Below are 14,874 nucleotides of genomic sequence, written 5' to 3' on the forward strand. Positions count from 1 at the left end.
TAGCTCCACCAGGCATACTGAGCACAACACAGAAGACTGATCTCAGAAAATGAAATTACCTCAATGCTTCAATGAAGGCATTTCATTTTTCTGAGGAATCTGTGATCTCCTCAATATGTATATTTCCTTCAGTAATAAAACTCACAACACACATACACAAACATACTCATAGACACAATCACTAGAAGAATAGTGAATTTAAGACAGATCTTTGTTTTAGGGAGAAATTTGGGATCATTAAAAGAATTATGCAGTTTCCCAAAGCCGATATAGCTTGCTGTCAATCTGATCAATTCTGGACCCAATTTAGTGTCAATTTCCAGTGTTTCTCCAAATGAGCTCTATGGGTAATCTATTCAACTGTGGAACATAGTTTAAACATTCCTCTTCTATTTGTTTTTACCTGCATGGATCAGATAGTAAAGCTGAACTTTTTTGAATAATTAGGGATTTCATTTTAGAGGCACTACCATGTTGCAGGGCTTAATTTAATAAGCAGAACAACATGGCGGTGACTGCACCACTTATGGGGATCCCTTCTTTGATTTGGACACTATGCTAGCTACCAACTAGGACAGTAGCAAGCTCCTTCAGAAAGCACACAACTTTTTATTTTCAGTTGGATGTTATTACTTGGAATGTTTTCAAATAAACACCATGCATTTGCTATACCTTTCAAAGACATTGGTATGATTTTGATGTAGACATGAGAAATGTTCCATTGGAGGTGCCATTTAGTTCTCCTAGATAAAATAAAAAAAAAACTATCAATCAACACAGTACAATCTTATCTTCTCTGATTCTTTCAATCAGTTATATGTGATCCATCATAAAATAACATCTACAAAAACCTCCTTGATATTTTCTCATACATTGTTTAAGGATTTCCTTAATGAATTGTAGGCTATTCTCATAAGAATTTTATGGAGAGGTGTATAAGTAATTATTTTATTCTCTCTATTATATTTTAATATACTAATGTTATAAGATTGAGTTTAAGCCTTTGAGTAGTTCTCCCTTTCAGAAACCTTTTACTTTAATATTTCATCATCTTAAAAATTGTTTCATTTTCCACATAGAGCTTGCATTTCACCCAAGATTATTGCCATTTTTGTTTTCTTAAGGACTTTTACCATTTTGTCATGCAACGCGAGGGCTGTGATGTTAGAATGCAAATGGGGTGGTGCCACAGTTTTTGATGGTGAAAAGAATTTATTATACAAATCTTTAAAGATCTTTGAATTTTTCATCAGTTTATTGGCTTTCTTCCTGTTTCATCTTTAAATATCCTTGGGATAACTTTATTGGGTTGGATTTCCTGCTAAATTTCATTTAAATTTGTTTTTACATCTACCAGTTCTTGCTGTTTGATGTTACACTTCTCTCATAGTTTCCACTACCCATTTTCTGTAAGATTTGATAAATACTTAATGAAATACTAAAGAATCTCCACCTGGAAAAAAATCCAAGTGTTTACTGATTGTTGGGGAATTTCTAGGTTCTTTTGGTCTTCTCATAAAAACTGATCTACATATGGAATAAAGTTCTTTGGAAATTGGTGTCCACCAATTTCTCATTTTTGAGAAATTTTGACAGCTCATTTAAACAGAACAGGTTAAAGTCATTTCAAGTATATACCATATCTTTCCCCTATTTTTTTAGAGTTACAAGCATAACTGGAAGGGGCATTGAAGAACACATTTATAGTATAACATTCATTTTATAGATAAAGAAATTGAAATCCAGAGAGGCTGAGTTACCCAAGTTTACACAGGTAGCAAATGGCAGTCATGATTTGAACTCATGTCTATGAATTGATTTTCATCTTTATTCTAACAATTTAATAATGTGAATATACATAGACAACTGATTTCTAAATCTTTCCCACACCAGTGAAAGTCATTTCCTTTCTATTAAAATATTTTCATTTTCATTTTTTTGTTGCTATTTGGTGCTCACCATATCCCGCATCTTCTTCATTTCTAGAAACAAATACTCATGATATATTGGTGCAAAACTTCTTTGTAGCTTTAGGACCTTCTTGTTTCTTATTCCTGAATCATATTTACCAATACATTTTCCCATTCTTCCCTAGGCCCACCTTTGCATTCAAATGTTAGGATATCCAAGGATAGATTGGTATAATTTAGAAGGCATCATTGTCTTTCTCATAGAATTTCTCTGGGAACTCAACTTTTGAAATCTAGATATTAGTTAATAAACTGAAATTATTGCCAATGTTCAATTTATAAATTCATATCTGGAGCATTGAAATATGACATAACCACTTGTCCCATAACATGTTTTGTATTGCTTTCAATACAAGGAAAAATATAGCCTCTTCTGCTCCTTTAATTTGCCTTTCCAAGGAGATCCTGTGAGCCATCATAAATTTAGCTGTATTTTTTTTTCATTTTTGTTTTAATTTATGATAAGACTGTCAAGAAAATTCAATTCACTTCCTCCAGTAGTGAGTCAGCTCATTGATCACTTGATAAAGATCTCACATTTAAATAGTACCAACAGTTAATTTAAGTGTTGGTGCTAATTAACTCAGTTAATTTCACTGAAATAACTATGAGAAAGCAGGCTCTGATAACTAGGAGGAAAAGCCTGTACTGACTTCTCTAGTGGCAAAACCATTCCTATTTGCAGAGAAGTGAGAAGCATAATGGATAAAATGGGACAGAGGGATAGTATGAAGGAAGAGGTTAAACAAACACCTTCAAAATGGTATCACAGCTCTCTTTTCATTTTGGGGGTGACCTATTCAGGTACATATTTAAAGAGAAAAGAACCTGTAAAGATAAAATATATTCATGGTCATAAATTAGCTGATAGTTGAACTAAAAGACCCAAGAAAGACAGCAGGGAAATCAAGTAGTTCAGTTCACAGAAGAATATGCCAAAGACAAGCACAATCACATCATTAGAAGACTCTGATGGCTTTGTAGCATGGAGAGTGGGAATTTCCCTTCCATGAATGTGTTCTCTGCATTTGTACTTTCCATATGGATACATTGACCACATGTGTACCTATGTGTGGAAAATTCATACATATTATACCTATGTAGGTCTACTCTTGCCACTAAGGTCTGGTTTAATTGTGGGAGTGAATGAACTCAAGGTTTATAGGAGAGGGGTCTGTTATTTCTTTTGACATTGTAATTTTCTTAAATGGTATTATTTTGAACTCTTTGTCTTTTGTCTTATTAATGTAAGTACATTGGTGGTAGCTATTTGCCAAGCTCTGGTTTGGCAAGGATTCTTGCATCCAGAATATGTAGAACCACTAGAGAACTGTTCGGGGACTAGGATTGGGGTGGTAATGGATAGGCAATTCAGATAGTCTAAAAATTCTATTCTACTTAACATCCTGCCAGTTGGCCACCATGACTGCAGAAGCAACGACTTCATTAGATTGAGGACCATTTTGCATTATTTTTTTTTTCCCCATAGGGATTACCTTGGCCAAAGAATTCATCACCAAATGGCCAGCTGACTGGTGATAAGCCTTTCTTTGTTTAGCAGTCATAGTCTACTGCCACCACAATATTTTAAGTGTACCCAGCAAGGTGGAGCATGCTACAACTTGTGGTCTACTAACACAACCTTTAAGAGCCCAGTAATACTTCCACACCTTTATGAGTCACCAAAAAAGGGACTTTGTGGAGAATGAAATTAACCTCAACTCTATTAGGTTAGTTAACCTCTCATCCATTCAATAAATATTTAATGAGCACCTATCACAAAGAGAACAAAGCATTAAGTCACTCCTGCCTGGACTCTCTATCTGAACTCCACCTCTTTCTCTTCCCTAGTCACATAGTCAGACTAAATAATTCTCCACCTTGACACTCTCCCCACCTGATTTAGGACTTCTTCCCCAGAACCACCATTTTAAGAAAGACTCCAGCTTTCTTAGATTAAATGGTAAACTCCTTGAGGACAAGAACTATCTTTTGCCTCTGTGTAACCCCAGAACTTAGCATAGTGCCCACACACAACAGGTTCTTAATAAAGGTTTATTCATTGATTGATCTCACCCCTGGACTTGCCAGATTCCTCCTTTACTTCTCCTTCTACATTACCCCCTCTAGATTCTCCTTCCCCTTTTGGTTCTTTTTCTGAGGAGGGGAGGAATATCTTTGCCCATTTGAAAGCAAGAGCCTCGATGGTAGGGGCTGTTTTGTTTGCTTCTATTTGTATTACCAGTGATTAGTACAATGCCTGGTACATAAGTAAATACTTAATACTTTGTCTATTTCTCTGTCTCTAAGTGCTATGTGGGGCAGCTAAATCACAGTGAATAGAGTGCCAGGCCTGAAACCAGGAAGATTCATCTTAGTGAGTTCAAATCTGGCTTAATCACTTAAGCCATGTTTGTCTCAGTTTCCTCATTTGTAAAAATATTTGTAGAAGGAAATGGCAAACAACTTTGGTATCTTTTCCAAGAAAACCAGTTAGACATGACTGAAATGACTAAACAGCAACAGAAGTTCTATGTACTTGTTTCAACCATATTCTGAATAGTTCTGGTCCTTTGCAAAGATTTCCTGTCTCAGAAAGCAGGTATCTCAGCATAAAGTGTCACTTATTTATTCATCTGTTTATTGATTGATTGTTAGTATAGTTAAAAGAATTCTGTACTACAAGTCAGAAGATCTGGGTTCTAGTTCCTTCCATTTACAAGCTACATAACTTTAAGCAAGCCAGTCACTTTTAAACTTCGTGAGCTTTGGCCACACTTATCAAACTGGAATCACATAGTCTCTGAGTTCTAAGGGGTCTCAGGAACCAGCACATGACTGAGCAAGGATCCCCTCCATAACAAATTCAACAATTGGTCATGGATTTTGCATTGTCTGGAAGAGTCCTGGTGAATTTGAACCCACCAGCTCCCCCAGTTAGCCCATTTACTTTAACTATAAGACTGATATTTTTTGTTCTTGCATCAAACTTAAATGTTTTTCTTTGAACTTCTACATTCTTATTTCTGCTCTCTGGAGAAAAGAAATATAAAATGATTGCTTTTGCCATATTGATAGCTACCTGAACCCATCATGCTTTTTGCTTCTCCTGGCTAAACACCCTCAGCTCCTGCAACTTTCTATAGTCTATTCTCTCTCCCTTGTACATTTTTATTTGTAGACTTGTTTTCCTCTGATAGAATGTAAACTGCTTGAGCATAAAGACTGTTTCAGTTCTGGTTTTCTATTTCCAGCACCTGATACACAATCTGGAACATAGTGAGCACTTAACTAGATGTATGCTACTGGCTGAGGAGCTCCTTCTTTTGAACCCCTAGTCAGCCAACTTCCCAGTCTTATTCTGAAGACCCTGTAAAACAATGAGAAAGTTCTTTGTAGACTAAATGGTGCCATGCAAGTGTAATGAATGGTTATTGCTAAGGATGCTCTGTATCTGTTAGCAAACCCTTTGCCTATCATCTGCCCATCCTACACACTTTTGCCTCAATCCCAGGTGCAGTGGTGTTTAAAAACTGGCTCTCAAAGACACACCAAAAAAGCCATCTTTTAATCTGCATTATTAACATTATCTCTTTTCTCCATTACTCTCTTAAATCTAAAAAATCAGCAAAACAATATAAGTCAAGGCATGATATGAAGCACTTGCCAATTTCTGAGATGTGAATACCCACACTGAAAATTTAACAATCAGTTCTCCCAAGCTCTTGAGAGCTGACTCCAGCACACCCCTTGCTGCCTTCCTCTGCTCTCCATGTCTTAATCCTGGCATTCATGTTCATGAAATCATGAAATCTCAGAACTGAAAGTGCCCTTTTCACTTACATAATCTAATTTTCATTTTACAGATGAAGAAACTGAGTCCAGAGAAGTGTAGTAACTACCTTTATTTATTTAAAATCTTTATTTTCCATAATGTGCATTAGTTTCAAAGCAGAAGAGCAGTAAATGCTAGGCAATGGGGGTCAAGTGACTTGCCTAGGGTCACACAGCTAGGAAATGTCTGAGGCCAGATTTAGAACTATGGTTCTCCTGTCCCTAGGTCTGGCTCTCAATCCACAGAGCCCCCAAGTGACTAACTTTAAAAACAACTTAGTGGCCAACTTGAGAATACAACCTCCATCTTCTTTCTCCTAGTCTAGTCTTTCTCCTAGTCTTTTCCACTACACCATGCCATCTCCCTAGTATCACATCTGCCGTCTTAGCTGCCCATCCTGTTAGTTACTGTCTCTGGTATTTAAGGCCAGTCTAGTCCTTGCTCTGTCTTGGGGTCACATCCATCTGCTCCCCCATCCACACCCCTTCCTCCCGAACACCCCAGAGCTGGCTGTGGAGCAATGAGCCCTAGCTTTCCCCAGAAACCTTCAGCCAGGGTCATTGCCATTTCATATCCCTGCAAAACGTTCGTTTAATTTTGTTGCGGACAAAAAAGTCACGTATGACGTTGTATCTACTTATCACTTTAAATGGCAACATACAGGACAGAGCTGAACTTTTGTATTCTCTTTTTCTGCTCTTGAATCCATTCCCTTATCAGTGGAAGAAAATCCAAAGACCCTTGGATGATGGGCACCATGGAGTTTGGGGAAAGCTCCTCTTCTCCAGTCCTGTGAAGGAAGTCCAAGGTTGTACAGTGCTGTCCTAAGCTTGGTGCTATTTCCGCAGATCTAGCACTGACCGGTAGGAAAGCCTCCAATCCCGCGGGAAGGCAGGAGGCAGCTCTTCAGACTTTAACGTTCCTTGAGCCAGTAGCGCCCCCTAGTGGTTGGACACGTTGTTCGTTCTTGTTTCTTTTTCTTTTTCTATTTCCTCTGAGAAAATTCTTGGGAAAAAATGGAACCCCTGACTACCTAATTTCCGGCAGTTTTTCACTGGCATGTGATAGCGGATGCGGCTCCAGAATCTGGAATTTGGAGGCGCTGATTTTGAATTTTTCCAGGTGATCGTAGGGAGGACACTAAGGGCTTTCCTCACTCGTTGGGGTAAAGAGTCTGGCTCTTTGAAGGGAGAGAATTTAATTAAAATGAGTTTCAATGTTTGGTCTTCTAAGGCAAGATTGACTGCGGCTTGCAGTTCAAAGACACTGGGGTTGTTCACATAACTGGAGCTAAGGACACAGATGACTCTCCGACTCTGTTTGATGATTTTCACGATATCTTCTGTGTAAGCTGGAGAGAAAGAAACAAGTATTTCGTTATGTACACACCGCTGGCCACTGCAAGCATCAGGGGTCCCCGTGTCCTCCAGGAAATCTAGAGCATGCTTATAGCACAAATGGCCGAGGAAGAAAGAGAAGGAAATTCCGACTGTACTCACTCACCTCCTCCTGGGATCACATCCCTTTCAAACAAACACAAGGTGTATCCATATTTGTTTTCCAACACTTGAGGGAGTAAATCCAATGCGAAGCTTTCCTCATTCAGAGATGAGGAGTCCAGATCACCAAAGGAATCTCTAGCATAGGATACAAAGGCATCAAATTCTTTTTTATCTGACAGGAAAGAAACAAAAGTGGGGGGGGGGGACTTAATCCATTTTCCATTTTAACTTCAAGTATAATAGATACAAAGGCAGAAGGGTGGCATAGAGTGCTGAGCCTGAAGTAGGAAAGATTCATCTTCCTGAGTTCAAATCCAGCCTCAGACACTTTCTATGTGACTCCAGAGCAAAATCTCTTGACCCTGTTTGCCCCAATTCCTCATCTGTAAAATGAACTAGAGAAGGAAATGACAAACTGCTTTAGTATCTTTTCCAAGAAAACCCTAAATGGGGTCCAAGGGGTGGGACATGCCTGAAACAACTGAACATCAAATATGACCTCATGCTCACATAGATTGCTTGAAAAAGCATGCATTTATATATGGATTTCATTGATTAAATGAATGATATGTGGACGACTTTACAAATCTTAAAGCACTATATCAATCGCTAATAATGAATTACCTTTATTATTAATATTTAAAAACTTTTAACCCTTCAATGCCCCCAGACAATTCTATTGGACTATAAAAGTGGCAAAACAGTTGTTGGTTTGCTTTGGTAAAGGACATTACTTGAAATTGCATATCTAGTCCCTATCCCAAAAAGAAATCAGGAGACCATACAAATCACCATGCCTAGGTCTTAGTAGAATGGGTATTTTTAATTGTAGGTGAACACTTGGATTGCAAATGACGTTTCAGGATCTTGTCCTAACACAAACCTATCATCCTAATTTGAATGGGAAGACAGGAATGCTAATATTGATTAGAAGAATGAAAAGATAAATATGTAAGAAGAATCAGTTAAATGCTGATAATTTACCATTGGATATAAGTTCTCATTTTTAGTGGACTTTAAGGTTTTTGTAGTATTCTCCTATGCTAGTAGTTAAGTTGCACTTAATTATCCCTACTTTAGGGACAAGGAATTCTAAAAAGTAACATGATTAGTGCACAGTCATGTGGTCAATCAGAATTCTTACTTAGGACTTGACCCAAATATTTCCATTATTTAATGCATTTAGATATATAAATATATTGCTTACCTAATGTTATACATAGCAAGTCTCTGCTGCCTCTATCACTTTCATGCAGAAAGCAACTAAATCTCTCACCCAATCAATTTGTTGTTGTTATTTTTTAATTAAAAAGAAAATAAAACGGAGTCTCCCAATCTACCCAAACTGGAACTTCAGAGCCCTCGTATAGATCTGATTCTACTACTGATCATCATGGAGTTTTCTGACTTCATTTCTGACCTGGATAGGTTCCCTCCTTCCTGACACAATTTTCGGGGAATCACCATATTGATTCAGAATTTAGTGTGATCAGTTTAGTCCCCTAGAGCTCAGAATTGGTGAGTTCAAGAGATCTACCAGCATCAAATCAGATTATAGGTGTGTGCTACCACTATTTGGCCCATCCAATACTTCCCCTAATTTGGGAGACTAGCATTATTCTAAAGTTATAAGGTAGGCTAATTATAGACCATATGCCATTGCAAGGAATTTCACTATAACATGCTCCCCCCAATATACCAATAACAATAAGAAGTCCTTAAAAAAAAATAACCTTACCTCCTATCTTAGTATCAGTTCTAAGATGGAGGAGAGGCATGGACTAGGCAACTTGGATCAAGAGACTTGCCCAGAATCATAGAGCTAGGAAGTGTCTGAGACTAGATTTGAACCCAGGTCTTCCTGACTCAAGGCCTGGCACTGTACTATAGCAAGTTTTTAAAGTGAAGTTTCTTATGAATGCTGTTCAATGTCTCCCTTACTTAAAAGTAAAACTTGACTCAAAAAATTTCATAAGTCAAAACAAGACACCCTGGATTCCTGCTTAAAGTTTATTGTAATGACATTTTCCTCAGGTAACAATAATATATAATGACATACAATTATGTGGTTTTGATAATACTTCACTTTACTCTCTTATAAATTTCCTCAATTCCATCTTCAAAGCTCTGTGGGGAAAGTGTATTAGCAAAACTAACATGCAATTAAAGTAGCATTGTCTGGATTTGAGTCTTGGTCTTGTTCCCAACTTGCTATGTGACCTTGGGGGACAAGTCACTTAACTTCTCAGGATCTCAGTTTACCTGTTTGTAATATGAAGATAATAATGCCAGATCTGCCTATCTCATAGGAATATTGTGATGCGTAAAGGGGAGACTAAATGTGAAAATGCTTTGAAATGTAGAAAACAAGAACATTGGATTTGCATCAAAGAAGAAAGACCTATTCTCAAGTTGTTGCTCTAGCCTTTATGAGCTATGTGACCATATACAAGTCATCTAATAGCAATGATTATAAAAATGACAATGAAATTAATGATGGTGATGAATAAGGGTAATATGAGGTCAAAGTCTCAGTTTCTTCTCTGTAAAATATGGACAATATTTGTTTTGGCAACCTCCCAGTGTCAATGTGAGGAAAATGCTAGATTACAACATTTTATATAAACATAATTACACTAAGTAGACACAAAGGATTGTTATTTTTACAGGATTCTGGGTGATTCACAAATTGGATTTGGACATGCATTGGAATGATATTCTATAGTAGTTTGTGTGAAGTAGAAATGACATAGCTCTGGAGTCAGAGGACTGGGGTTCAAATTCTGCCCCTGGATGTTTACTACTTGTATGACTTTGGTTAAGTCATTTAGCTTCCCTCAGTCTCAGTTTTCTCATCTGAAAGATGAAGCAATTAGACCAAATGGTTTCTTAGGTCCCTTATAGCTCAGGGTCTATAATTCAATAATAATTATAACATTATTAAATTATCATAATTTTCTTTAAATTCTTTCCATATCATTCAATTAGAAAATAAATATTTGTTAAACACTTACTATATATGAAACACTATACTAAGTGCTGAAGATTCAGTCCTTTAGAAAGAAAAAAACAGTCCTTTAAGAGGAGACAACATGACAATTATGCATAAAATTGATTGTTGTCTTTTATACTCTAAGAGAACCAAAATAACATCACTATCTTTTTACTCTCTATATCTTTTGACTCTCTATAAATTGAATCTAGGCAAAGTTGCATAAAGTCATCAACCCCATTTTGTCTTCCAAAGTCATCAAAGTCCAGTGGCCAGACTAAATTCAAGATAACTGGTGGTGGCTTGGGATGCAGTGGATGACCTTAGCATATTCGATGTCTGACTAAGCTCTAAGCTCTCCTCAGTGCCTGTTTCAGCTGCCTTCATGACCATTGAAACAAATTGTTTTCATTTGCCCCTTTTGCTAGGAAAGATCTTCACATGCTTGGGGTAGGCGCTTTTCTAACTCACTGACGGACTTGAGACCTCTCAGTTACCCTCAACCTGATTTAGCCCTCCTGTCAAGATGGTTTACCAGGGTATGGACAATAGGCAAGCTACACTTTATTAGAACAACAGGTGAGAGATGGATAGAGGATGGACATCAAAAGAAGAAAGCAGCCCTGAAAAGCTCTCAGAAGTTCTCATACCACAGCTGCTAATTTTCCCTGAATATCTTGTTCATCTTGTAATGTATAAAATAGACACAAAGTAAAGTGGAAATAACTTTAGATGAAGACACTAGCAGTGATGGGGTAGGAGAAGGGGCTGGGGAAGGCTTCTTGCAGAAAGTGGGACATGGACTGAATCGGAAAGGAAACTAAGTGCAGGAAATGAGAAGAAAGAATATTTCAATCATGGATGATAGTCAAAGAAAAGGTCCACAAGTAAGAGGAATATTGTTTTCAAGAAATAATAAAAAGGACCATGTTACTGGACCATATGAAAACAAAGGGGAGTAAAGTCTAAGAAAACTGGAAATATATAAAGGAACTTGGTTGAGAAGGGCTTTAAATGACAAAAGATTTTATATTGGATTCCAAAAGTAATAGGAAGCTGGAGTTCATTGAGGACTAGTTGAGTTATAATATATATATATATATATATATATATATATATGTATGTATATATATACATACATCTAATTTGAGATATCTAATAGATAAGTGTGAAGTGAATTCAGATGGTTAGAACTTAATAAATAGATCTGAGAATCATTTGCATAAAGGCAATTGAATACAGGAAGTGTTATAAGGGATTTAGCAGGAGCAAGCTAAAAGCAGGAAGTACTACAGTAGAGGCAAAGAAAGAATTACAGAACGCTGGGGCGACTGACTCTGAAGGGGAAGTTGGTGGAATTACTCTCAGGGGTAGGAGACTGAGATCTTTCCTTCAAGCAAGTTTCACCTTCTGGGAAGTGGTTGAGATTGGTTTAAACTCCACAGGTGGACTGTGTAAGTTAAACCATTACTCCCCTTCTTAGTGAACTGGTATCTGTTCCTGTGTATTCTGGCTGCTACTGTGATTTCCACCAGGATTCCTGCCAGACTCAAGAGGACAACTGTCAGTGAGACTTCCTTTGACCCTTCTTCCTGTAGCCTTCAAGTCTTCCCAAATTTATAAACTAACTAAGGGGTTAAATTTAATTAGTTGTTGTTAGCCAGATTTGTAGGTAGTGAAATTATTAGATAGTGGGACTTAGCAATTTAGTTTTGGATTTAAGATATTCATCCCAATTCCCTTGCCTTCATCCTTTCTCCTAAAATAAACTGTTACTTTGTTTTTTTATAGGTTTTACCCATTATTTATATATATATATATTTTATTATTATATATATTATATATATATATTTCAGAAGATTTATGAGGTCAACAAGAAATATAATGTAATTGAGGGAAAAGAGAAAAGAGTCAATAATAGTCCTTTAGGATCACAGGATTAATGGGTTTGGTCTTGAAAAACCAGCAAAGAAGTCTGGGGAGAAATTATCAGAAAGGTAGGAGGTAGGATGAGGAGAGAACACTGTCACAAAACCCTAGAGAAGAGAATATCTGGGAGAAAAGAGATTCTCTTCCTTTTTAAACCACTAGTCTGTTTATTTTTTACTGGTTTACTTAGGATCTTTCCTAGCTTCTAGTTATTCACAGATAGCCTAGCTCAATAGGTACTTTATGGTATAACATAAAAACAATGTGTCACCAGGTTTTGCTTAGGTTTCAGTTGACTTGATTTGGGAGAGTAATTTAAAAACCTACCCCTAAAATCTTAATCTAATGCTTCATTAAGGAGCAGAGGTGAATTTGTCAATTTGTCATCTTCTATCAATAGAGAGAAACTTCTTTCAGGTCCTTCCAAACTAAAAGGCCCCAAGTATGTATCTGAATGAAGATCGTGCACCTAGTGAAACCAGATAGATTAGTGATCCAGCTTAGTGATGATAAGACTGGCCAAGTTCAGGACTCATCACTAGAAGGTAAGCCACTGGGTGATGGAATTTCTGGCCACAGCAAATTGTGGATCTAGGTTTGGATTAAGGCTTTTGGAAATGATATGCTCTCTTTCTGGGGGAAGTGATGGGTTCCCTCTGTTCCCTCTTTTAGAAAGTCTTCAAGAAGAGCCTAGACAACCAACACCCACTTGTTGGGTATGCTATGGTGGAGGTTCCTTTCATTTATAGAATAAACTTCAAATAAACTTCATAGTCTCAGAGATGCCTTCTGATTTTCAAATTTTGTAATTCTGTGACTCAATGAGTGCCTACAACATTGAAAGCACAATTTTTTTTTAAATATTAAGGTAATTTAAAAGCAAGCTAAAACTTTACTGAGAAAATTCATGACATTTGCTAAGAGCTACTTCTTCTCTAATTCTCCATCTTAAAATCCCCTAACCTTCAATCTGTTCTCTCATCTTTATTCTACTTTCTGAATGGGAGACCTTTCTACTTACCTACACTAACCCTTCCATTTGACCCACTAATCTTTTTCTCTTGTGGAAAGGAAACTAGACTGACAGTTGGTGGGGGAAGGGGTTACTGGGAGTGACAGTTGGGTCTTGTGACTAGCACTTCTTTCCTGCCGGGTTGGACTTGCTTCCTGGTGTTGGAGGAGAGAGGAGCTTGTTCAGCCCAGTCTAGTGTGGTGTGCCTCTTCTTGGTTCAGCCCGAAGATTCAGGCCCAATCACTTCTGAAAGTCAGAACTGTTCTGGTTTACTTTTTGTCTACTGCTAAGATTCTGAATTAGACAAAGCGAGGACTGATATAGAGTAGACGGGAGTGGGAGAAACCCTCTGCCAGCCTCTGGGGCCTGGCCTCAGCTCTGAAACTGAGGAAAAAACTCCAATCCCAACTAGTTATTAAACTTTATATTATTTGAATTTGTAGTCAGATAAGTAGACTATCTTTTCTGGGCATAGAGGGAGCTGAACATCAGTTCAGTCATTCAAGAACAAACAGACCTTATTGGACCCCTGCTGCTTCCTCTCAGCGGGGGCATCTCTCTCCTTTGCCTTACCGAGCAATATTCCCTCTCTCCCTTCAACCCCTGTATACCCTGCTACAAACCTCACATTATCCCCAGTTTTTCCTATCCTCACCATCCTTTTCCAATAAATATTATACTCTCTACCCATCCCTAGTATGTAGTAGTAGTAGTATGTAGCTGTTATAATCATCACCTAGTTCTCTCAATTCCAGTCTCTCTCTATCTAGTGCTTCATTGCCTGCTGTCTTCAAAGATACTTGAATATCCCCAATCCTTAAAAACCTTTACTTAATCCCTGACATCCCTTCAGGCTAACATTCTCAATTTTTGCTCCTTTTTACAGCTTAACTTTTAGAAAAAAATCATCTACTCTAAACCATTTACATTGAGTCCTCTACTCTCAGTCCCTTCTCACATGCTTCTAAACTAGAATCTAACCTTGTCATTCATCTGAAATGGCTCTATCCTTAATTTTAAGACAATCTTTTAATTGGTCCCCCTTTTCACAAGGCTTTCTGCACTTCAATTCATCTTCCACATAGCTTCCAAAGTGATTTTCCTAACAGACAAGTCTGATCATGCAGTTTGAAAGTTAAAGCTCTTCATAACCTGATGCCTTTTCAACCTTCTTAAACATTATTCCTTTCTCCACATTCTATAATCCTGCTAGACAGATAAAGTAAATATCCCCCTAACTTGCCAGTGGGTTTGATTTCTATCAGTTACCCTCAATTTGATTTATCCCACCTGCCAAAAAGATTTACTGTGATCACTGCATATGCTACAGCTTCTTGGAGCCACATGTTAAAGTTGGGTGACAGGTAGATGCCAAAGAAGGAAAGTATCCCCAAAAAGGTCTCAGCATGCCTTCATACCAGAGTCCTCCCTGAACACTTCCCACACCCCAGACATGTGAATGTTTCCCCCAGTGAAAGGGAAGATGAGAACTATTTGTTCTAATGACCATGAAAAGGGTGCTGTGGAGCTCTTAGAGCTTAGTTATACATTAAAGATGCCAAGGTCATCCATTGCACCCTGAGATATCACCAACCATCTTGACTTTTTTCCCACCACTTGTACTTCCACAACTT

The 14,874-nt window shown here is 37.6% G+C and overlaps 1 protein-coding gene across 1 annotated transcript in view; it reads right to left on the reverse strand.

Moving 5' to 3' along the window:
• Positions 1-5,712: 5,712 nt before the first annotated feature.
• IL18RAP (interleukin 18 receptor accessory protein) overlaps positions 5,713-14,874 on the reverse strand; it is a 35,092-nt gene continuing 25,930 nt past the window's right edge. The window contains exons 8-9 of the mRNA XM_056808514.1: positions 7,309-7,479; positions 5,713-7,156 (exon numbers count right to left, since the gene is read on the reverse strand). Of these exons, the coding sequence (XP_056664492.1) occupies positions 6,747-7,156; positions 7,309-7,479 (581 nt within the window). The 3' untranslated portion in view covers positions 5,713-6,746. The remainder of the gene's footprint in view (positions 7,157-7,308; positions 7,480-14,874) is intronic.

The sequence above is a fragment of the Monodelphis domestica genome, chromosome 8 (assembly GCF_027887165.1).
Source record: "Monodelphis domestica isolate mMonDom1 chromosome 8, mMonDom1.pri, whole genome shotgun sequence".
In the NCBI taxonomy this organism is placed as follows: domain Eukaryota; kingdom Metazoa; phylum Chordata; class Mammalia; order Didelphimorphia; family Didelphidae; genus Monodelphis; species Monodelphis domestica.